Raw genomic sequence first — 25,644 nt, forward strand, 5'->3', positions numbered from 1 at the left:
GCCAAAAAGTGGGTAGTTCCACAATTAGTTCTGGCACTATGAAAAGGTTCCCGCGGTGCGAAAGGCCCTAATGTTATCTTTGGTAAAGATATATTGCTATTGTATATTTCTGTTTGGTTTGTAAGAAGATCTCTTTTCTTAACTGTGTATTCAGAGTTTAGATTAAGTTTGAGGACTTATCGTGAAACAGAACATGGACTTGTTGAGCTCTTGGAAAAGCTTAAATAAAAAAATACACTGCAAAAGATGGCTTATCTTACTTAAAAAAACTAAATTAAGTGCATTTTGCTTAAAACAAGTAAAATTATCTGCCAGTGGGGTAAGTATTATCTGCCAGTGGTGTAAGTAAAATATTCTTAAAACAAGATGAAACTGGCAGATAATTTTACTTGTTCTTGATTTAAGAATTTTTAGATATTTTGACTAGAAACAAGACTTAATACTTGAAAATACTAAGTAAGATAAGCCATTTTTTGCAGTGTAATAATTGCAGTGTGTGTGTTTGTGTGTGTGTGTGTGTGTGTGTGTGTGTGTGCTCAGTGGGATGGGATTTTTATCCAAAAACAAAGGATGGTATGCTGGAAGCGTATCAAAGATCTCACAGCTGTAGGACGTCAGACACAGCAGGACTTATAAGACTCATAAACATCACCTTCCGTAAACTGCGTTCCTCCCCTGGCACACCCGATTCGCTAAGAAACTATGGATAACAGCAGATGTAAGTGTCTTGACAGATTTCAGATTAGTTGATGTTCAGCTAAATAACACTGATGATGCACCGAGTCCAGTGATGCAAGCAATTGTGTATCCAACAGTATATTGTCTACCATCATTTCCATTCATTAAACATACACATGCTGCAGAAAACATTATGGGAGGATTATTCCCATTAGCAAGTGTTTGTTTTTGTGGTTTGCCAGTGCCAAAAATAACTATTAAACATCCCAGCAGGAGGATTTCCTTTCTACTATGGGCTGTCTTCACCAGTATTAACACAAGACTGCAAATATCTCTCCCTTCAGACTTCAACAGAGTTACAGCAGGGAAGAATCTTCAGAAGTTCACCAGCTGAATGTGAAACCAGTTTCTCAAATGACTCACCTGCAAAGCTGTTTAAACAGCACTTATGAATCTATTCGCAGACAGGTGACCAGATAACAGTTCTGAGACACAGTCTAGACCTAACTAAACTCAAAAAGTAGAATTTGCACCTGTGAAATAGTGCTAAATTGAATAGGGAAACCATGTTATATGGTGCATGGAAAAACACAGATGTTCTTATGCATACCAGAAACAACAGAAAATCAACAACTATGGGTATGATGATAGACAGAGAGATAGACAGACAGACAGACAGATAGATAGATAGATAGATAGATAGATAGATAGATAGATTCAGAATGGATGAAGATCAACACTGAAGAAAAATACTGAAGAACCATCTCAGAGATTTGGAAATAATCATGCACAGTCCCAAAGCGTCTCATTAGTGTGTACATGATTTTATCTTCAACTGAGCAATTACTGTGTTTAAAACAAAGCCACTTTAAAAGACGTGTACATAACGGAAGAACACAGGCAGCTCTCACCGCAGCGCTATCACCAAAGCCAAAATCTGGAAGCAAACAAGACTCAAATGCAGTGATTCAGCGTTTTTTGGTGATCTTGATTTGTTCCCTTGAAACCAACCCTTAATTTAACAATCTGTAAGGTGTCTCAAGTTCAGTCTTGGTCAGATTCTTCCAAGAGCAACATTGAAGAAAAGCACTGAAGAACCATCTCAGAGATATAGAAATGATCATGCACAGTCAAGACACAAAGACACTTTAAAATACATGTGTACATAACAGAAGAACACAGGCAGCTCTCACCACAGCGCTACTGTTATCACCACGTCCAAACAAGACTCAAACACAGTGATTCAGCGTTTTCACTACTTACAAAACATATTTACCAGGTTTAAGAAAACAACAACAAACTCACACTGAGGTAAGCTGTGTGGTTTGAGTTAAATGTTTTACCCACAGTAATGTGCCTTGCGTTATCTTACAAACTATCTGTTCTGGTCTATTTAGCGACAATGCTGCTATCTGAAACATGATCGTGAAGACAACTCCCACTGCCTCTCTTTCTCTTTTCTATCTCTCTGATTGTGATATCACTCCATGAGCATGCCAGCTCTAGTCAAGAACTCTGTCTTGTGTAAATCATGCCTTTCTTAAAAAAATGCAATCTCATTTTTGCCCAAAACAGAATTCCTGTGAGCTCATGCGACTGTTGCCCTTCACTAATGACCATATATTAACATTCTTTCACTAATAAAAATTTGCTAACATGCTCAGAGTTGATTTGCTGAGAAAGTGACATGTTCATTAATGATTTCTTACTACAGTAACATCAATTTTAGCAACTATTTTGTTGTAAATGTTGTAGACTCGCTGCTGAAAAAATAAGAAACTTAAACCAGCCTTGTCAGGTGGCTGGTTTTTGCCACTTTTCAGCTAGACCAACATTAGATAGATAGATAGATAGATAGATAGATAGATAGGTAGATAGATTCAGAATGGATAGATAGATATGTTGGTTGGTTGTTTTAACACCATGCCAGCTTCTTCTAATGCCGATACTATAAAAGAGCAATTTAAAAACACTATATAAGGCTTTTAAAGTTAGATAAACATATATATCAGAGATAGATAGACCGATAGATAGATGTCTATTGATCGTCTTCCTTCTAAAATCCGCAATACATGGACTTCTTGCAGCCGCGTCCGCAAGCCATGAAGTAAAACACACTACGTCCTATAAATACAACACCATCAGTTAAGCGTGTAACTGTACACTCCGCGCGCGCGAGAAAGACACGTACCAGCCGCCGCTCGCGCAGCCAAACGCGCGCAGTAACCGGAGATGCTCTACTCATCATCTCTACGATTAACGCCAGTGGCCACCGTAACACCGAGCTCTCCTCTTTCCACCGAGTCAAACATTTGCTTTGCAATGAGTGTTTAAAGCGTAGGCTACCAGTTGGTGTTGTTAAGACAAAGTAGCTGTATGTTCACTTGTGCGTCTTGACCATCTGCTGGAAACAAGTTTTGGAACAAGGTGGTTTCTAGCTGGTCTAAACTGGTTGTTAGCTGGTATAAGCTAGCAGACCATATTGGACCGACAAACCAATCTTAAGGTCGTCAGGCTGGCTTAAAGTGGAAATATCACCCAGTTTGGATAGCCTTATACTTAATAATAATCTAAGACCAGATATCATTTCCACAGATTCCACCTTAAGCTGGATAATATGTGATAGTCTATAGCAAGAAATCCTTAACATAAGTGGGGCTTTGATTTGATACTCCCCAAATGTCACATGGGCATTTAATGTGTTTTCAATTGTAAAGCTAGTATAGGAAAAGCTCTATGGTTACGATAAACACATTTATACTGTACAAACTGTACAACCTTAAGTTTAGCTACTTGTTTTCTTATTCTTTTTTTTTAAGTAAAATCAAAGTTACAACTAACAGTGTTAAGTTTTGACACCCTTAAGAATAAACTCGTAAAATCGAGCAGACATTTTTTCACAGTGTCAATAAAGATAACTAGCCTATATAGAAAATGCTCACAAAGAGGGGTTGTTTGTTGTTGAAGGGCTGATGAAAGAGGGTATCGGTGAACACCTACCGGCCAGGCGAACTGAAAGGGGATGATAATGGTCCCGAGGTCATTGGCCTTGCTTGGGTTTCCATTGAATCCTTTCAACTGAAACGTATTCCCTCCGACCACGCTCGAGCTTCCAGTGCCGTACGTACATAAGCCAGATGCGGTGACCTCCACTTGGTATTCCTTTAGACACACTCTCAAGTACGTCTCACATTCGTCCTGATCGCACAAACCGTTTTGCGCGCTCCGTGAGCCGTCACAGCAGTTTCCATTCGCGAGCTCACCCCTGTCATTCTCCACGTTGATCAACTGGAGCTCCAAATAACCCGACGACCGGCACACCTAAAAATAACATTAACAGCAGTTAAAATATGAAATGCAACCAGTTTGGCTTTGTACGACTGCACAGAATAATTTGTCTTGCTCCCATTAAAATACAAGACAGAACATGCAGCAGAACACAATATAGCGGATACTGACTTACATTTGTGTTAAAGGAGTGATCTCATGATTATACACAGGTATTGCAAACATACCAATCCAGTGCACTCGCAGCAAATATGAATAAACATGTTTGTGCAATAATGAAATATACACTTTACTGTATGATTAATGTAGGCAATGCTTAACGTTTCGATGTAGGTACATTACAGTGCACGCGGGCTGGTTTTAAAACGCCTTTAAAGTTTAAGTATCACATGATTCCACTGACAGCAGGATAATTCTATTAGGACAAGAATCCCAAAATCTAATTTGACAACAATGAATGATTTTGAGTTCAGTGTAAATCGGTTGTTTAATCTATTACTTTACAACTAGTGAAGAAAAAGGTGGACTTAAAAAGGCATAAGGAAGTTGAACTCACCTCAGTCCAAAACGTCAAAATTAAGAAACAAGCTCCAAAATAGTTATGCATGACTCCTATGAAGTTAATACATGATTAAAAAAAAGAAAACACATATATGCATCATTATCCACAAAAATCCAGCCATTCAAAGTGATTCCTTTCTCCGCAAGACCTCCAGAAGATGAGACGAAAGTCACACACATACATCCACTCGCTCCTCCAGCGCGCTGCTCTCACAGTTAACTACTAGCCGTCTGAACGGGCTTGATTGACAGTTCAATACACCATTGGCAAGCCATCAGTTGTAGTAGAACGTCTGCGTCAGCCAATCGCATAGTCAGAGGGCGGGGCCTTCCTATAAATTATAGATCTGACAGGCTTGTTGACTTAGTTTGTAGAGTAAAGGAAAAAGATTTTAAAACGACAACAAAAACTGTTATTATTTAAAAATGTTATTCTTTCACAACAGGAATAATTTTTGATTCTAAAATTTTTGACAATTGAATGGTTTTATAATTACTGCTAGAAGTATGTTGACATTCTGTAAACGATTATTACACACTTTATTATTACACACAAGTTTTTTTGTTGTTTTTTTGGGGTAGCATTTTGCCCTGTTTGTACTCTTTCACAATCCAAGTCTACACTCATGTCAAGGCACGGGTGACTGATTGTGGGTAACAGGTACAGAGCGCCCTCTAGTGTATTATTAGGCATAAGGTACTGTATTATTAGGTTTCCTCCTGAAAACTTCAATAAAAAAGACTGTCATTCACTCTTTGGCCTTATCTAGTCCTGGCTTTTTGTATGCTTTTTTTATTTTATTTCTTTTTTTATTTTTTGTTTTTTAGTTGTTGTTGATGTTTTTAGTTCAACATAATCCAAAAAGTGTTATTTTGGAAAATTCCCTGACAAATAGGCTACATCCTGCTTTTTGTTCATTCTTTCTGTGTCTGTCTCTACTCTCGCTCTCTCATTCATTAGGAAACGGGTGACGCTATAGTCCTAATCTAGCCGTCAGACTCCATCCTGCATTCCTCTAGTACCGGTCCATAGCCAGAATAAAGAGAGGAAGTCAGCCCGAGAGCTGCATGCAGAGGAATTAGATGTTAACAATGCTTGCTGCACTCTGAGGATGTGACACACTGTGGCTGTGATAGAAAGAAATGCACCTGCATTTTGTTGAGCTCATACAACATGTACAGATTGGGGAGGGGGTAGGAAACTTGGAAATATTTATGTTTTCCAGCGAATGCACATGGAATAATATGTACACCACAGAAACACACATTATTTGGGTCTAAGGGTATGACTAACTGAAGTGTTGTTGTTGTCATCATTGCCATTGTAGCTCTATTATAACAGCTGAGGTTTGGCCTGCAGTCAAAAATACAATTGTAGTTTTTTTGATACAGTGTTGTTGACTGATTTGTTTGGTTGCAGGATAAGATAAAAGATTACACCTCTGTCTGTTAACATAAGAGATTCGCTCACATATGAAATAACATTTATACATGCAGTGACCCTAAAAAGCCTACAGTATCTTATTTGATATCTTAATTTTGAAGGCCTCTAACTTACATGATAAAATGCTGAGAAACCTGTACACAATTTATTACATGCCTTCTGCCATCGGACTGACAGTTCATACTTTTTTAAAGAAGTAAATGGCCTTATATCATTCCTAAAATGTGTCCACGTGTTATATAATGTTATATACACATCTCAATAAACAGAATGTTGATCATAAAACTAATTTGAATCTTAATAAGACATTATTGGGAGATATAGAGTGACAACTGACATTTACATGTATTTTATGTAAGCAGTCTGCTAAACTGTTATATATATCTAATTGATTTACATTACAAATTATTAGAATTAAATCTTTTTGTTATATAAATAACAGCAACAGCAATATATATATATATATAATAATAATATACTCAATATATCATACTTTAGGGGCCATAAAAGACTGATGTATCAAATATGATATAAAACATTTAACATTTTCTTTTTATATTTTGTCTAAAGGTTTTATAAAAGGTTTTATAATTGACCTTTTTCACATTTCCAGGTTTCTCAGCAGTGGAAATTTTTTTTGTGCATTCCCATTTGCTCAAATAGCAAAAGAAAAAACTCCACAATAGTGTTTTCATGACTTTCAAAAAAAGGAAAAAAATTGAGTGACTGATTACGGCAGTCAGAAGAAAGAACAATGTCAAATTTACTGTCCCTCCCATAGACGCTGCTTTAGAAACACCCTTGCATTAGCGTTAACTAGTTTTTGTAATTTGATGCAAAGGTGATTTAATACAAAGTATAGTGTTATAGATGTACATACCTTTTTTACAAAATAAAAATATTAAAAACTTTTGAGGATTTACGATGCTGATGACTGTTGAAACGCGTCATCACAGTCTTGTGAAAAGGGTCCATATGATATTTTTTTTATTTGTTGTCAATGTATCAGGCTTTACCGGGTTAAGTATATCTTAAGTGCCCAAATCTATGGCCACCATAAATGCATTCACTCTGCCTTCTTCTCAGTCTCTCTCCTTCCACTTGAAGAAGCAAAGAGTAACAGAAGTGCAGCGAGCTGGTGTGTCATTGGGAGGTGTGAAATTCTGTCTCAGGTTTATAAATGTCAGAGATGGAGTGTGAGAGTGCTTAACCTCTGACTTCAAGTCAGACTTCAATTACAGCTAATGCAGATTCCCTCTGTGTGTGCACTCTTTTAGGGTCACTGAAGGGGTGCGACATGTCAATGAGTTGACCTGAATATGTCATCTTCAGAAGAGCCAGCTTACAGCTTACCTCGGCTTGCTCTGAAAACTGATTGTAGTTCCTAAAAAGGGTGACTGCAATAAAACTGTTTAGATCCCTTTGCTTACTCTTGAGTTTTACATTTTGTTTTTATTCACAGCTGTGGGTTATGCTCTCACAGAAAAAGCTGGACATATCGTGTGCACTCACAGAAAATATTTGTCTTATGTCTTTCAAAATCATACATGGCTGGTTCACAAATACCGCGTTTTTGGTTTCCACTGTGCTGCTTTTTCATGTTTCCTTTCATGGGAACTTCGAACTGCATCCTCTAGGGGTCGCTATGGGGAACGCCTCATCGTGACCCGTGACTGAAGCATACATTGCAAAAACACCAACTTGTTGGCCGGCGAAAGCCACTACCGGTGCGACTATAGTATAAATAGGCGCCGGGAGCACGCGGTTTCTTGCCATGCTGCGGACGTAAGCTTCAGACGAAGAAGTGAATGATGTGTGCTCCCAGCGCCTATTTATACTATAGTCGCACCGGTAGTGACGTCATGGCTGTCGCCGGCCAACAAGTTGGTGTTTTTTCAATGTATGCTTCAGACATGGGTCACGACGAGGCGTTCCCCATAGCGACCCCTAGAGGACGCAGTGTCTCGTTCCCTACTCAGGGAACCATGGTTACATAAGTAACCTGAGACGTTTTATATAAGTAAGCATAGGTGAAGGTGTTGCGCCTCATCTCGCGTATCGCTGCGTTAAATTAAAATAAACTTTAATTGGCACACAGTGCAGCTTATCAATGTCAGTTATGAAACAGCGGACCAATCAGAAGACGGCGGAGGCGGGACAAGAAGCGCAAGCGTTTGTGTCTCATGGTTTAAACTTTAAACAAATAAAAACTAAAATAAAATAAAATAAATGGATAGAAATATCATGTACACGGTTTATAGCGCTTTTATGGTAGCCTACTTTTTTGTCCTTTTCGGAGCTTGACTGCCCCTTGTCCCCATCCACTTGTATGGAGCTTTGTTCCACATTTTGTATTCAACTGAAGAAAGAAAGTCAAAATATCCTTTTAAAAGTATCATTTTGGAAGTCTCATAGAAATACTGTATATCTTTATCAGATTTCAAACTAGCAAACAATCCACTAATAAATTTGATACAGCTTGTAAGCAAATTAACCTAATTTTATTTTGATTATTATTTCTGCGACTACTGGCACCATTGCAACAAATAAAATTGTGAGCAAATATTTGTTGGGACAAACACCATATTTACTCCAGTGGTTGAATTAGTCAAAATGAATTAAATAAATAAAATAAAAAAACATTGTTTTTCCACATATCCAGCCTGAGACTGTAAACCACTGGTAATTAGACAGCTACGTGACCCCACCATGATGCCATGGCAGAGTATAGGTCTGCGGCCCATGAGGGTTAACCTCAGGCGGGTATGTGCGTGCCTAGCAGTGGGTGGGTATGAAGAGGATGGAGCTGTTATCAGCTCAGTCAGCTGTGCCAATCATTCTTTGCATTAGTGTGCTGTAAGAGAGGGAGGAGTACACACACACACACGCACACACAATGAGACATTGTGTTGCTTATATACAGTGCTGAATAGAAGGAGATAGGCAGGGCTGGTTGAGCATGGATTATATGTTTCTCAGAGAAATCCCTAAGGACCCCTTGTGTGTGACTGTGACCTTCTACACATGAGAATATTCTTTAATGTGTGTTTGGGGGGGGGTGCATATAATATATTATATACATAAACCATTCCTCACAATTTTTAACTGTTTTTATCACTCTGCCAGTCTGTGTACAAGACAGAAGGTCTGCATTAGTGGTGAAGATTTCATCCACTAGGGGCCTCGGCAAACTTCCAAGAGGGTCAGAGGATGACTTAAATTTAAATTAATAAATTATCAATGTATTAAAATAACATAACTTAAATCTAAATTAAAATGCTTAAAAAAAAACACATTCAATTCACAATTCACTTTCACAGTCTTTAAATATTCTGTTGAGTCAAAACGGTTTGACTCTTTCTGCAGGTTACATCACCAGGTGGCATCTAATGACTTTATGAGTAAGTCCTGAATCATTTGTTTAATAAATTTGTTAAAAAAAACTGATTAATTCAAGAATGAAACAAGTCATTCACTCAAGCAGAGTTCCATATTAGCCCATGCGAAAAATAGACTGCCAAAAAAATTCGGACTGTCTGAATTCATAATGTTTGAAAAACAGCAGTAGAGAAGTACCCGGATTACCTACTACTTCTGATTTTGGATGCAGCTAGATTTATTTAGTAAAGAACAAAGTGGCTGTTCTTGAGTGAGTCAATAAATTATTCACTCAAATTATTAGTTTAAAACGCTGATTCATTCTTTCTGCAATGTGTTGCTCTAGACGCCAATCCTGCTTTGGTTTCTCTTGAAAAACAGACAAAGTACAACCAATTTAATCTCATATGTGATTTCATGTGAATTTGTACAGTGTGATCCCTAAGTAAAACATGATTTTTAGAAAAAATGTAGGAGCATGATGGTCCACCCCTAAACTTAATTGTCAGATTGTACAAAAAAGTATGAATGAGATTGTATGAACTCATACCAGTTAGCTGACAAGTATAAAACAGTTACGAAATGACATGAGAATGTGTTGCAATATCACATTTGAAATGTTGCTGTTGGTTCAAATATCAGAGATTTTTGTAACAACAGCACTCTTACTCATATAAACTAGCTTAACTATCTTAATAAATACTTATTTTTCCAGAAAACCTTATACCGAATTAAGTTCCTCTTCTACTGTGTTATTCAAAGGCATGTACTTTCATTTATTAGCTGATGCTTGAACATGTTTTTCTCTCTTGTTAAGACTTGTTAAGATTTTCTTTAATGACTTCTTGCACACTCCTCTGTGTTCTCATGTTTTTTCGAACAGGAACAAGAGAACTGTTGGAAATGTTCTTAGGCAGGGAAAGATCCTGTGCAATTGTGTTTCACACATAGAGGTATTTTTCTGTATGAGGTAACATTTCCTGCGATAGAAGAGAATGAAAGAAAAAAGTGAGGAGAAAACTCACTGAGAGACTTACTTGTAGCAAAATCTGTCAGAGATAGGCCTACTACATGATGCAGGGGAATCAAGGGGAATTCCACAGACATTCCATTATATTCCAAACACTTCACAGCTCAGTTTAGCAGCACACATAGAGTCAAGGTCATATCACTCTCCCTCTTCCACGGTAAATCTCAGCCTGTACAATACAATCCCATGCCAAATCACATTCCAAGTTTTTGCATGAATGATACTGATTCCTGAACCTTGACACGATGTTGGAGGGCATTTCTTTATATGTGGGGCAATAATCCTTTCATGTGCATGATTCTGGTATTAATTTCCCTGGAAAAGGAGACAGAGAGCATCAGAGAGAAGGAAAGTCTGGCCTCTACATGTCAAGAAGACTACAAAGTGCACACTCATATTTGTCCTAATGCCAAAAGTAATGCCTGGGCAGATCTTATCAATCAAAGCAGAACAGAAGAGAGGAAAACTCTAGTCAAACAAGAGAAGATGAGAATGGCTCTTATCTTTGTTTACTGTAAGCACAGAACACTCCAGAGTTCTCCGATGGCTCTCTGTGACATCACAACTCCGGGTTCTGGATTCGGTTCTAAATGGAGTCAACTTTGTTGACAGTTAAGTGTTTTAAGTGTTTGTCTTTGATGCCTCAGATCTTTGGCGCTGCTCAGATTCATGGTGGTTTGTATTTCAGAAGCTCCCGGGAGCATCTTGTCTCTCGGAAGATAAGCATGCCGGTCTGTGATTGTTCTCATATGAACTGATAATGTGGCAGCTTAGTGGCGTCATGCCAAATGAACGCTGTGATGTCATGATTGAAATAACCTGCTACCTTGCTAACTTCGTTGCAACAGTTCATGGAGGGTTAATTTCTTCAGTGCTCCAAGAATGGTCCATAAAGAAATTATTTAAAGAATCTGGCATGGAAGAACTTTTTAAAGCTTTGACCTGAATCCCTGTGAATAGTGTGAACCAGGCCTCATCGCCCAACATCACCACCTAATTCCCTGATGCTCTTGTGTTTGAATGGTATGCTGTGTTCCGACATGCAGTGAAAAGCCTTCCCAGAAGTGAGGAAGCTGTTTTAGCAGCTAAAATGATGGTTTCAGGATGATGGTTTTGAATTAAAATGTTCAGCAAGCACGAATGGGTGGTGTCAGGAGCCCACAGACTTTCATTTAGTGTATACTGGAAAACATATTGATGTTTTGATATAAATATCATAAATGCATAATTCATCTGGAATATATAATTTGATGTGCCTTGCTTTTATCACACTTTTTAAAAAATACTTTGTATCTGTGACTGCTTAATAGGCCATTTGTTTCTACATCTCTTGTTCTATTAATCTGTTCTGTGCTCTTCTATTCATATAAAACAGTGTTTCTCAACTAGTTTTTATTTTAAGACCCATATTTCCCATTGGACATCAATTCAAAATGTCAACATAAATGTTTGCCTTTAAAATGTCTTTACAGTAAATAAACATAAAATATGTATATGGAATATTGAAATTTCACATTACCATGGTGTAGGATAACTATTTTTATTAAATTATTTTTTAACGAGTTAATCAGAATTTGCTAGTAAGTTTCACAAAATTACAAAAAACACCAAGTAGTACACTGAATTAAACGTGACATATTGAATTAGAAAGTCTGAAATAGTATTTTTTTGTAAAACATACTCCAATAATCTTTTATTTACAATCATTTTTACAGTGTACATTGGCCAAAAAAACTTGTAAAATTATTAACATTACATACAGTAGGCTGAATAGAAGCTTTGTAAATTCTATAAATGCATACATGCATTTTATTTACCAGAAGAACACATGGAACAAACCCTGGGCCAAATAATGTATCATTATTAATCATATTGTCGAGTGATAGATTATTTATTAAATAAATAAACAAACCTTATAGTTTGATTCAATGCACATCCTTTGAAGTAAACATCAATGTGAAAAAGTGTTTTCTGTTTTCTTTTAAAAGATGATAAGCCTTATTTTGTCATCGTAACCAAGCATGATTACATGCTTACTGTCATTTTATTATTTGCATTTAGTATGGTTTTTTCCCCTGTTACCCATCTATCAGAACAGCCCTGCAAAAACTACCATTTGAGAACCACTGATATAAACTAATATGTTTTTTATTATTGTCCAGGGCTTTGCAGGGGATCATTTGCTTTTCTTTTAGGCTGATAGATGACAAGCCCACACACAGGACAGGTGGATGACGCTGATTCAACCTTTACCTGAGCATTACTGTTCTTAAAAACTGCTAGACATAATGTCTCCACACTGCATCAAAGACACACACACACTCACCACCTATACATCCACTGAACTACAGTATCATTCATTAAAACCTCACGATAACAGACGCAGCGTCTCTCTGTGCTTAGAGAGATCTGTGAAGGTGGGTCCTGCAATAATAGAGCAGCTGTTTTGACTTCAGAATGTATGTGTGTGTCTGCATGTCTGGATATGGATTAACTTAATAGTGTGTGTGAACAGAGAAGTGTCTTCAAATGCAGTATTACGGTCAGTCTTTTACGCAGAAGACAATTATTACCTGACCACATAATAATGCAGTGTTAAGATGTAAATCACTGTCTTTACGATAAATAATTTCAGCACAAATATGTCCCATTGCACGTTCACTGAGAAAACAAAAATGTTTCATATATATACTGAGGGAAGCTGCCTCCTTGTCATTTCTGACTTATAACAAAAAAACAGAACAATGCCTAAAAGCTGCTATGTGACAAGGTGTACAGTAAACAAGCTATAAAAAACAGAACTACGTTTTTATAAGCTGTCTACCCAAAAAACGCGCTTTAGGACACAAAAGTAGGCCTAGAGCACAACGTGTCATATTACTCTGAGAACTGCGCCCACTAGAGGGAAACGTAATCGGCGACAAGACCATTCATTATTTTTAACCATGTCAAAGGATTATTTCACCACCCTATGTGAATCTGGAGATATGTTAAGAAACTAAATTTTATTTGGTCTATGTCAGTGCCCCTTTTCCTAACCTTCCTTTTGTTTGAGAAATGATCCAACTGAACGGCCCAACGTGAAATACCCCGACATCTACAACTATTTGTGTCCTTAAACGCTCGTATTTTGGGGGGGGGTCAACAGCTTATAAAAACATAGTTCTGGGTTTTTAGCTTGTTTACTGTACACCTTGTCACATAGCAGCTTTTAGGCATTGCTCTGTTTTTTTGTTATAAGTCAGAAATGACAAGGAGGCAGCTTCCCGCAATAGAAAGTCAATGCAGAGCGTTGGATTTCCCCCCGGGGGGCGTGGCCTAACCACTTGAGGGAGCACAGAAGGTTTGTAGAATAAAAAATAAAAATAAACCGGCGGAAGTGGAATCATTGTTGCCAATCAAGATTTAATTTCTAACTTTAACTTTTCACGTTTCAGATTTTTAAATACTTCAACCAACCAAATTTTTAAACACAGTTTAAATAGATTGTCATGCTGTGCTTGGATGCCTTTAATTTAATGCAAGGTCACTGCAGGATATTAAGTCATTTTGAAATTTTGTAATTGGAAAAATACTGATTTCAAACAGGTAATTACAAATAGGGAAAATAGTAGTTATGGACTTGCTTCTGATACCTGTCATGAAGAAATGTCCCTCTGCAGTCAGACAAACCTGTTTTGAAATGAATTTAGCTGTGAGATCACGCTCGATATCTCATCCTATCTAATCATCTTATTAAAATCTTAATTTAGCACATACAGTATATCCGTCTGTACAGCATGCCCAGGACAGCTGTTGTAAAGTAAAAATCCCTGGTGGTTAATTCTAATGATTTTTGAGCAGAAATATTTCATAATGTGTCTATTTTCCAGTTTCTCTTTGATGGTGACCCATTCTCTGAGAACTGGGTGAAGGATATGAAGATGTACGTGTGTTTTCTACTTAGGCCCACACAGTCTGTTTTTTTTATAACAGTAACCATCATACAGGTCTCACATACTTGTGCCCTTTTGGAATTAATTAAGAAAAGTCTTCCCAATTAGTCTTTAATTGCCCTCCTTTACACAGAGCTCTTCTGCAGGGACTCTTGTGCAGTTTAATTGGCCTGGCCTTAACGAGTTTTCTCTCATTAACCCCTCATGGGTTTAACGACCACTGGGCCTTATTTGAATACGAAAAGATTATAATTTGTGCAGATGTGTACAACCCCAGGCTCTTTTGAGAAAGAGAGAACCTCACAAAAGACAGATTTAATGAATGATCTTGTTCAGAATAGTGTGTAATACGAAAAGATTATAATTTATGCAGATGTGTACAACCCCAGGCTCTTTTGAGAAAGAGAGAACCTCACAAAAGACAGATTTAATGAATGATCTTGTTCAGAATAGTGTGTGTGAGATAGAGGAGAGAGTGAGCAACATAAAGGGAATTTATTCCCTCATTTGACCAGCAGGTGTAGCTGTACACAAACACACACTTTTACTATTCGTCTCAATTTGCCATGCTATTTTATTATCATTATATATTTTTTTAGTACCGTATATATGTATATAATGTTAGATGTATAATCCTTAAAAAAAAATACAGATTTTGTTTATATTTTTTGCTGTCATGAAAACTAGTGTTTTGACATGATACAATACATTGTGATGTATTACCTTTGAAACAATTAAATTAGTGTATGTCCAAGCAAGTATTAGTCATAAACTTTTCCTTCATTTCGTCATTTTTACAAGACTTATCCAATAACGTAAAACATAAAATGCCTTCCCTGTTGTGTAAATTTATACTGGACATGAAAAATGTTTATTTAAAAAAAATCAATTTATTTAAAATCTTAAGTTAAATTTAGTCATACATATTGCTACTCAAATGTACTAATAGGTACAACTGTATGCACCTGTTTTAGCGGTAGATAGGTAAGTTGTCCCTTTAAGGATACTGCTCCAGTAACCAGCTGTTCTACACTAAAGGTTTTTGTAAAAAAAAAAAAGTTTCTGACAGCGTCGACTGGTATGGATTTCCTCATTTTATGGATTTTTGATATGGATTTCCTCAAAATACAAGCTCCTTCTTGTCTAACACGCACATTTATATCAAAGCAGGATTTTGATTGATTTATAAGCTATCATGCTTCAATAAAAACAGCAACATTTTTAATGCCCCTCCTATTCGCTTTATGTCAGTGCATTTTACAGTTTGTCAATTACATTTTATCCGCATAGCGCTTTTCATAATATTCATTGTTTCAAATATCTTTACAGAAGTCCATGATGTTATTGTTTATACCTAGATGTTTCATAGTCCACATTTAGCAGTTCAGAGCTAAAATAAGAATGGTGACAGCACAAAGAGGTTTGGTACGACCCCTGACTGAAGCAGACCACAACCAGTGTGGGTGGATGTGTTGTTTAGAAGAAAGCAGGTTTAAACGTCTCCATCAAGCTTTTCCTATTGTACAGTGGGTACGGAAAGTATTCAGACCCCCTTACATTTTTCACTCTTTGTTATATTGCAGCCATTTGCTAAAATCATTTAAGTTATTTTTTTTCCTCATTAATGTACACACAGCACCCCATATTGACAGAAAAACACAGAATTGTTGACATTTTTGCAGATTTATTAAAAAAGAAAAACTGAAATATCACATGGTCCTAAGTATTCAGACCCTTTGCTGTGACACTCATATATTTATACTAAATACTGAGCAAAGGGTCTGAATACTTGGGACCATGTGATATTTCAGTTTTTCTTTTTTAATAAATCTGCAAAAATGTCAACGATTCTGTGTTTTTCTGTCAATATGGGGTGCTGTGTGTACATTAATGAGGAAAAAAAATTAACTTAAATGATTTTAGCAAATGGCTGCAATATAACAAAGAGTGAAAAATTGAAGGGGGTCTGAATACTTTCCGTACCCACTGTATCTGCTACCACCTACTGCTGGATGCCTCAGTAATCCAGGCATTCTTAACCTCTGACCTCTTATACACACACAGGTCTTGGCATCTGTCTTTTGAAACCAAAAACCCCACATGTATGCCAGTAGAGGTTAAAAGGTCAGATGGCACCTGCCACCCCAATAGAACGCCATTGTCTATAACTTAATGCTTTAAGTCTCACCATCTTCTTATGATCAATTTCTGGGTATGGTAATATTCTTGATTGGCATGTCACTTGAGATAAAACTATCTGCAAAATGAATACATTCCAACGTACTCTGCAAAATCAAGTTAGACAGTTCTGAGAATGGTTAAATATCTTTAATGGTTCTTTTGTAATACAGATCTATAAACAACTTCTCAGTTGGTACAAAAAAGTAATTTATTGTTCATAATACATTCAATTCACATTGGAAGTTCAGTCTAAATCCGATATAAGGGAATCAATTAAACAAACAAAACAGTGTTTAGCATAACTTACTGATTGTCACTGAAACAGGGAGAACACACATACAGCTTCCCATGACATGTCAAATTTCACACAATCACACCAAAAGACAGACGAACAAGTGGTTGCTATTCCATAAAGACCAACTGAAATCATCATCATCAAAAAAAAAATGTGGGGGTATTTGGGTAACTCACTGTATTATATGACCAACCCCCCACCCCCTTTCTTACGGTTTAATATAATTAACACAATTAAAAAATGTAATGCTCTGTGAGAACACATAGCACGCGACACTCAATTAGCATCAAAAATACTGTTTGCTGCTGTTTACTGTTACTGTTTGTGTTGTATTTAGTGTCCATTCACTAATTGTCACTGTTAGTACAGATTAGATTTGCTCGTTTAGCTTTGGCAGATCACAAATTGTCACTGATGATTTATTTTCCAAATTTTGAAATGAAAACCCAGGGTAGAGGGGCGAAGCGAATGTGGTCTGGATTCTGTGCAGGAGGGTCATTTGATCAGAGACACTGTAAAAAGACACCGTTCCTGCTTCGTGATCAAGAAACACTCCAATTTTGGAGACCAAGGAAATGTTAGTCTGCCGCCAATTGTGCTGCACACAAATATTAGATTTGGTAAAGTCACATTTCCAAGATATTTTGTTAGATCCAAAGACAAAACTTGAAGTACTATAGTCATATGAGAATGCAATAGAGCAACCTGCTCCTTCCCACTGTACTTCAAAATAACAGCGTCCAGATAGTTTCTCTTTACACAAACCCCGTGAATAGTCCCCATTACCCATGTAACCGTTTTTACACTTTAACACAAATTTGTTGTCCTTCAGAGAGTGAAGAGTAGGCTGGAACATTCAGTTTCAGATCAACGGAATCTGTTGATAAAAAGAAAACTGTATTAAACGCTTCAGTTAGCATGAGGTTTCTGTCAAAAGCAGATCTTGGATTAATCTTTCAAATAATTTGACTTGATTTGTATTCTTGTTTAATAAAAGCCTCTCCGGGATTGGCATCCTCTAATTCCCCTAGGACTCCACTCTCCAACGCACATTTGTATACAATTACAAGGCAACTTACATATCAGGAACTCTTCTCTGGTCTTGGGTTGAGATGGCAAATCTGAACAAAACAAAACATTAAGTAAATACTCTTGTATCTGAGTGGTTTTGTTTGTCATGTGAGAGGAAAAAAAGAATGTTGACTTACACTTTTTGATCATCTTTTTGTTCACAGAGTTCACCATTACATGGACAGTGGGAACTAAAAAGATAAACAAGTAAAATTTGTTTACCATGATTTTTACAATCTGCCTGCATTCTGTATATTGTGTATGTTTTGGAATAAATTCTAAATGATGATTACAATTCTGGCTTTAAAATTTTCTTGGCTTTAACCATGAACTATGAAAACTTAACAGAAAAAAAAAACAGTAAAATTAAATACATAAACATCCTTAAAAGATCTCTCACCTTTCTCTGATATCCTCACAATGTCTTGTTCACAGAGATCATCCAGTTGGCTTTTGAGCTCACTGATGACTTTTTCTATTTCCTCAAATTTTAGTCGTTGGCTGACAGATGTGTTGCACAAGGCTGAACAATGGTAGCGGGAAAAAGAGGAGAAATTCTAAAGACGGAAAAAAAGATGATTAAAAAAAATTTAAATCATAAAACATTTCACATAGGGCTTTTAGTGCAGACTAAAAGCCCTGACATCACAGCTCAGTTTATTTTGTTGATTTGAAAGTGGTTTGCCTGTTTGAAATGGTGGTGCAGTTCAAGAGAACTCTGATTTGAGTGGATGTTAGAATGAGAATTCAAGTGTCATTCAGAATCCAAATGGAACAAAATTATGATTAAAACCGTGAAGCAGGCACCTTCTCGCTCTGAATTATTTCCAAGCCCTTAAACGACCCATTAAATAGTTTATTAGCCTCTCACACTGTGTTAGCACACGGTGGTAACTATGGTTGTTCGTAGATTTTAGTGATGTCCTGGTCTTAGTACAAGGCCATAAATTCCTTACAAGATTTAATTACAACTCTGTCTGCCAAATAACAAATTACATTAAGCACAACAAAGATTGAGAAATTTTTATAAGCAAATGTCAGGCATACAATAAAGGAATCCAACGTATTTTAATGTAAAATGCAGAGGATCAAAGCAAGAATTACAACCAATCAATGTTCACTGAATGTAAATATGATTATAGTTTATATATTTAGAATTAAAACTTGAATAATAACACTTCAATGCCTGATACTGCAAACTCCCATGTCTCATGAATTTAGTATGAACAGCAGGTAAAAAGTTACAATGCCAATAGTCAATTTATGCAATTTTATTTTACTGTCAATTTTACGTAGGGTTCACTAACCAGAATTCAATAACATTTTGAATTGCAGCCTGCCATGATTTTGTACCCTACTCAAACTGAGTCATGTGTAATGGACATTAAGCCTTGTTTCTTATTTTCATTACAAAAACATTTAGAGCTATTAACAAACAAACATCTAGTTATGCAAATGGTTGTAACCAGCTACTCACGATGGTACTCACATAGATGACATAAATGTGCATTGGTTCAAAACCAAAAATACAATATGAAGAGAGTTAATCGGGGAGGAGAGTCAGAACTAAAAAAAAATAAATAAATCTCCTATAGATGATCAGAGAGTTACCTGAATGACATAGATGTCATCCTCTATCAGTGAAAGCTGCCCGAGTTCATCATGTCTTTTCTTCAGGTCACTGATCTCCTGCTCCAGTGCAAGCATGATTTTCTCTACTCCGCTTACTTCTGCTTTCTCCTGAGCTCTGAACATCTTTGTTATCTCTGCTCGGCTTTTCTCCATGGAGCTGATCAGCTCAGAAAACATCTTCTCACTGTGCTCCACTGCTGTCTCTACAGAGCCCTGTTAGATGAAAAAAAGCATGCAAAACTTTCAGAATGTACCTTGTTTGTGCAAAATAATTTGGACTGTATCATGACTTTCTTATTTTTCCCAATCATAGTCCAAGGAAAATTCATTTTCTCCACGGCACATTTACCACAAAACTATAATACAGTATAATTTACTTTAGCTTAGTATAATTGTACATTATTGTACTATAATATAATAACTATACAGTATATTACATTATAGATCATACAGCCATGGCTGGACTTACCATTGGGCTTGACTGGGCTGCAGCCCATGGGCCCCACGTTGTAGGGGGCCCCGCCTTTACCCGTGATTTGTTCAGTTATATGCCAGTCAGAAATTAGCCGTATTTCGACTGCGCACGCAAGGGTTAAACGTGCCAGCCGGGGCTCACAGCTTCCAACTGCGACCTTCGAGGCCATAATCAAATGGCATAAACGGCTATTTATGATTATTTCACATAGAAGGACACACGTATTGAATTGCGTCTGCGTCGATTAATTGGTGATCACATGGCTACTTTAAACACCTCCATTAAGCCTTTAGCCCAAAAAAGCGCAAATTTATAAAGATGATAAATTCTCATATGTTCACACCTCATTTCATTACTGAGGATAATTCTATATTAATGTTCCAATAAGTTATGCGATCTGAAGAGTTTTAAGCACTCTTTCCCGTCTCACTGCCATCACACATAGTGGGGAAGAAATGTCATCAAAATGATAAAAAAATAATAATAATAATAAAAATACAAATAGCCACTTATTGAGTTTGTTTTTATACATGCTTATAGGAGCTAGCCTATCACACAAACAAAAGTCCTGTTTTTCCGAATATATGCATGATCGCAAATGCACAATAAACAAGAATGTACTGATTAACTTTCAGACACAAAATTCCGTTTTGCTCCGTCAAAAAGAAAATAGAACAAATACCAGGGGTCTCATTTCTAAATGTTGCGTACGCACAAAATGTGCATAGAAATATGCGTACGCAATTTTCCATGTCGTGATTTATAAAAAATAAACTTGCCGTAAAGTTTCACTCTTTTTCCTTGAGTGAGAAAAGTAATGAAGTCAACAACGATTTTATATCGATTTCGATATGCACATTTATATTAAATATTCCACTGTCATTAATGGAGATAAGCACTGAAATTACATCATTTTACAAACAACATAATTTTATTAACAATAAACATAATTTTCTGTGGCATGCTATGTTTTAATGACAGTGAGGAGTGCTATGGCTGCACAATAATTAATCTTTAAACTAAACTGCAGATCTCATGTTATGAGAAATATTTTAGCGAGAACAATGATGCGCACTTACTTCGATATTATGGCGGACCCTGCTGGATTCGGTGGTCGAACGGTCCATTGTCTGGTTTGAATAGGACCAATGATAATAGCTTAGTGTACAACAGCAGCTGCACAGAGGTGTTGATGTCGTGTGAAGGAATCTCCACATTATGAAAAATGTTCATCTTATTAGCAAAACTGCATAAATTTAATTTGATTTGAATTGTTTAAAACAATTGAAATACTATTTGGCCAGTGGAGAAGAATGAGATCAACTCTATTCTTAAATAGGCCTATTTATCTGATAACTATTTTAATCAGTTTTGTTTTTATGGATATTTTTATATATTTATTCTAAAACATAACAAGGATACTGGATCATTTTAGCAACAAAAATAAATGTGTATGTAACAAATGGCATTTATAGTCCGTATCTCATATTTCCTTCATGTCTTTTATCTTTGACAGGGTTAAACATAGTGTCACGTGGATGGGAATATGCATGGAAAATGATATGCAGATGAGGTTATGCATAGTAAAACTAGGTTGTAAGCTCCATATATGGTGATTTTGGGGAGGAGTCGGGGTGGAGATGCACGTACGCACAATCTTCCCCTGACTGGGATTTATAAAGGGTTTTTTGCGCAGTTTCTGGCGTACGCATGGTTTTATAAATCCGAAAACTTTTGTGCGTACGCTAAATCTAGATTTTGTGCCAGGTACACTTTTAGGATGAAATCTACGGAGTTTTATAAATGAGACCCCTGAACCGCTGCGTCTCTGAGCAAAACTGTGTTTTGTTTCTCAGCGTTACATGAACCAGTAAATGATTCAATCAGGCTATAAGTGAAGTTAAATGAATTAGCATTTTAAACAAATCAGTTGATTTAAGGATTCAACTCACTCATTAAGACAGTCACTTGCTGCCACCTACTGGTGGTTGTAGATTCATATTTTAAAAAGTAGCTTATTTCATTTTTGCAATCATTAAATACATCTACATTAAAATGCTATATTTAAACTTAATTTATGCAAAATCTATCTATGGATTTTGTTGAGTGATTTCATTTGATTGTTAATAGCCAACATGTCTTTTTATTCAAATTGAATTTATTGATTAAATTGAAGAATCTGACATAAGAGGACACCGATATGACAATACATATTTTTTCTATAATACTAATATACATCTCTGGCTTTTTTTGCTCAGTGTTATTTCAGGTTATATCTCAACTGAGAGAACAGATCCCGTTTATTGTACATGACTATTAAATATTGCATCTAAACATAGACTAGGCTAGACATGTTGAACCTCAAAGCATATTTTAATTTTTGTGTATTTTGTTTTACTCCATAAAAGTAGTGTAGTGTATAGGTATAGGGCCCAAACATAACCTCTAGTACTCAAGTCCTGCCCTGCATACAGCTGTAGTCCAGATCAACTGCGTACGCACATCTATCTGAAGAAGAAGTGAAGTAACAGTGGTAAAATTAGTAATGATAGGTTACAATCAACTTACCTTATGAGTGTCCACAGCTTCTCTAAATTCTTGTACCTTCATCTCTCGCTGATGCATTTCCTTTTGTAGGCCATCCTGATTTTCTTTCAACTGTACCTGTGATTGAATTTGCAATAGTTCAATATAATTTCATATGTTTGTTATTATGGCAACTATTCACAACTGAGTGTGTGACACACTGGCTGTGAAAACAACCCTAATTTGTTTTAAATTTTAATGAAAGGTACTTTGAGCTTCTTTTGACAATATTATATTATGATCATTAGTCTAATATTATTTGTATAACAGTTCAGAACGATATTTTCATCTACGTCAGAGACAAGTTTTCTCCGTTTAATATATCTGACTGACAAATTTTGCATCAGTTTATTTACTAATGCAAAATATTATGCAGACAAATCAGTCACTTTACCTGTATTTTTTGTCTTTCTGCTGCAGGTGAAGTCATACTATGGTTCTGGTGGTTGATCAAAGCACACTGCATACATATCAGCTGCTGATCTTTGCAACAGTACAGCTCCAGTAGCTTATGATGTTGGGAGCAGATCTGGTCCAGTAGATGTGGTGAGGCATTGACCAGTTTGTGCCATTTTAATGCAGGAGATGCATAATGAGATTGAATGTGAGATTCACAGTAAGAAGCCAAACATGTCAGACAAGACTTGATGGCTTTTTGTTTGGTCTCTGTGCAGATATCACACTCCATGTCTCCAGACACCGCAAAACTCAGGACAGGAGAGTCTGTTCCAGATTCTGGTGCTTCTCTCTTCATTCTCTCTACAACTTCAGCCAGCACAGTGTTTTTGCTGAGAGCTGGTCTTGGGCTGAACGTCTGCCTGCACTGGGGGCAGCTGTAAACGCCTTTCTGATTGTCCCGATCCCAGAATTCATTAAGACAGTCCATACAGAAACTGTGCCCACAAATTGTAGTTACTGGGTTGTTCAGAAGATGAAGACAGATTGGACAGTTAAAGAGGTTCTGATCATCAGAAGATTCTGCCATTTTGCTGCTGTGAAAACAGTAGAAAAACTGTACGTGATGTTACTGGAAAATATTGAATCACGTAATCGAAACCTCAAGTTTGAGTCAAATCTCACTCAACAACTAACAAAAAGAAACACAAATATTTAAATATAACATTACAATTTTTGGTTTACTCAATATTGCTACTAAGAGAAGTTAAATATCTTGGTTATCCCTTCATAGAGGTGAGCTCAGTAATGTTGCAATGAATGTTGGCATATGATTCAAGAGTACAGGAATTAATATTTGTTTAAAAGAACCATTCCTTTCTTTATGGCTAAAACTTTTTAATGAGGTAATGAATGAATGCACATTTAAATTCACAAAATATTCACAAAATAGAAGTTGAAACATTTAGCCTATTCAGAAATGCAGCGTTATGCCTAAAGCTACACTTGGTTAAACAAATTAATTATGTAATTAATCTATTTACAGGTGATGAAATTATTAGTTTAACGTTACCGCCTCTAAATTTTCAAATCAAACCCACCTCATTTCTCTTTCTACTGTTTTTCTAACGAAATTACATGGCAGTGCGGGCACACCTCATATTTACACGCCCTCAGTGAATTTACACGTTCATTAAAAGTGTCTATGTACACGGGAAACTGTACTCACTAGTGATGTCCGGTTCGCGAACGAATCGTTCGATTTAACCAGTTCTTCTTAGTGAACCGGTTGAACCAGTTCACCAAATCGGACTGAATCGTTGAAAAGTGTTAGCATTAATCCACAAATTACTTAAGTTACTCACTTTTTAAACGTGGCTGACACTCCCTCTGATTCGAAATAAACCAATATCCCGGAGTAATTAATTTACTCAAACAGTACACTGACTGAACTGCTGTGAAGAGATGAACACGAGCAGAGCAGCATCTGGGCAGCAAGCCGGATAATGAACGTACACGCCCACTGCTGGAGCGGTTCTCGTTCTTGAGTCAAGAACCGGTTGCATTGGTTTTCGGATCACCGGTACACTAACCGGTTCGCGGAAAAGAACCGAACTTCCCATCACTAGTACTCACTTGAGAAGAGAGGCGACGAGAAGCACAAGAAAGAAGCGCCAAAAGTATGTCCTATCTTCTTCTTAATGGCGGGTGGCATCCAACGTTTAAGGTGCCTATCCGCCACCTACTGTACTGGAGTGTGGGCCAGAAATGGATATTACGCAAAAAAAAAAAAACGTATAGTTATGATTATAGCTACTACTTATAGTTACATTCTCTTCATTAAACCAGTTTATTTCATAAAATTATACAAAACTTTATTTATCTGATCTCCAACTTTAAATAAATTCTTAAGATTTAATATTTTCACTCCATATTTCTTCAATTCATCTTTTATTTTTTCCTTTGTGTTTCATATTTGACACATTGACTAATCACATGCTCTGCTGATTCCTCTTCCATTACACAATCACACATCCCTGATGGATGTTTTTTCAATAAATGCATTGTTTTATTTAACCCAGTATGCCCCAATCTTAACCTTGAAATAATGATATGTTCTCTTGTATTTCTTCCTATTAACTTCATTTTCCCTACTTCTTGTCTAATATTGTATAAATGACGTCCTTTATTCCCTTCATCCCATTGTTTTTGCCAGGCCTTCATAATATAAGACATTAGCTGTGTCCCAAAGTTAAGTGCACACACTTCGAAGGGCACGGACTTCGAAGGCCACGCCTCCAAAGTGCACAAAGGACCCTCCAAAGAGCATGAAGGATGCTCCGTCTTCTCAGGATTTCCTAATTGTGCCACCAGGGGTTCCCGATTACCACTCTGTCGCATAGCAACGGTGCAAGAGGACAGTTGACGAGAGGACCATCCTGACAGGATAGGTGGAGCCAGAATTGCTCATTTTTGTTTTTATGTTTTACGTCATAATAGAGGAGACGGTGGGAATGTTTCAGGGCTTAGCCAAGACCATGGCCAGGTATGGCAAGCTCACACTACATGATTGAAAGACTAGCCGAATCACTGTGTAGCTCACACTACGCAACAAGATTTGTTCTCATCTGTCGTCGTCTTGTCATAGCTGTGCGCATACTACACAACACAACGCTAACAAGGTGCACACACTAC

General features: G+C 36.8%; 2 protein-coding genes across 8 annotated transcripts in view; both read right to left on the minus strand.

The window, feature by feature from the left end:
• LOC107654986 (protein jagged-2-like) overlaps positions 1-4,728 on the minus strand; it is a 48,511-nt gene extending 43,783 nt beyond the window's left edge. For 2 of the 3 annotated variants that reach the window (XM_016442364.1, XM_016442362.1), the window contains exons 1-2: positions 4,523-4,707; positions 3,679-3,999 (exon numbers count right to left, since the gene is read on the minus strand). In XM_016442364.1, the coding sequence (XP_016297850.1) occupies positions 3,679-3,999; positions 4,523-4,573 (372 nt within the window). In that variant the 5' untranslated portion in view covers positions 4,574-4,707. The other variant, XM_016442363.1, reaches the window with a different exon arrangement.
• A 12,799-nt stretch (positions 4,729-17,527) lies between these two features.
• ftr81 (finTRIM family, member 81) lies at positions 17,528-24,662 on the minus strand. 5 transcript variants are annotated; one of them, XM_016442242.1, is made up of 8 exons: positions 24,586-24,662; positions 22,949-23,546; positions 22,537-22,632; positions 19,473-19,706; positions 18,262-18,418; positions 17,999-18,052; positions 17,870-17,911; positions 17,528-17,667 (listed from the first exon to the last, which is right to left on the minus strand). In XM_016442242.1, exons 2-8 carry the CDS (start codon positions 23,537-23,539, stop codon positions 17,591-17,593), a joined length of 1,251 nt encoding a protein of 416 aa, XP_016297728.1. In that variant the 5' UTR covers positions 23,540-23,546; positions 24,586-24,662; the 3' UTR covers positions 17,528-17,590. The 5 variants fall into 5 exon arrangements, with proteins under 5 accessions (XP_016297728.1, XP_016297727.1, XP_016297729.1 ...); XM_016442241.1 differs by having other exon boundaries at positions 22,949-23,543; positions 24,586-24,624; XM_016442243.1 differs by having other exon boundaries at positions 22,949-23,469; positions 24,586-24,615.
• Between the last annotated feature and the right edge of the window lie 982 nt (positions 24,663-25,644).

Source organism: Sinocyclocheilus anshuiensis, unplaced genomic scaffold (assembly GCF_001515605.1).
Source record: "Sinocyclocheilus anshuiensis isolate Anshui unplaced genomic scaffold, SAMN03320099.WGS_v1.1 scaffold487, whole genome shotgun sequence".
NCBI lineage: Eukaryota > Metazoa > Chordata > Actinopteri > Cypriniformes > Cyprinidae > Sinocyclocheilus > Sinocyclocheilus anshuiensis.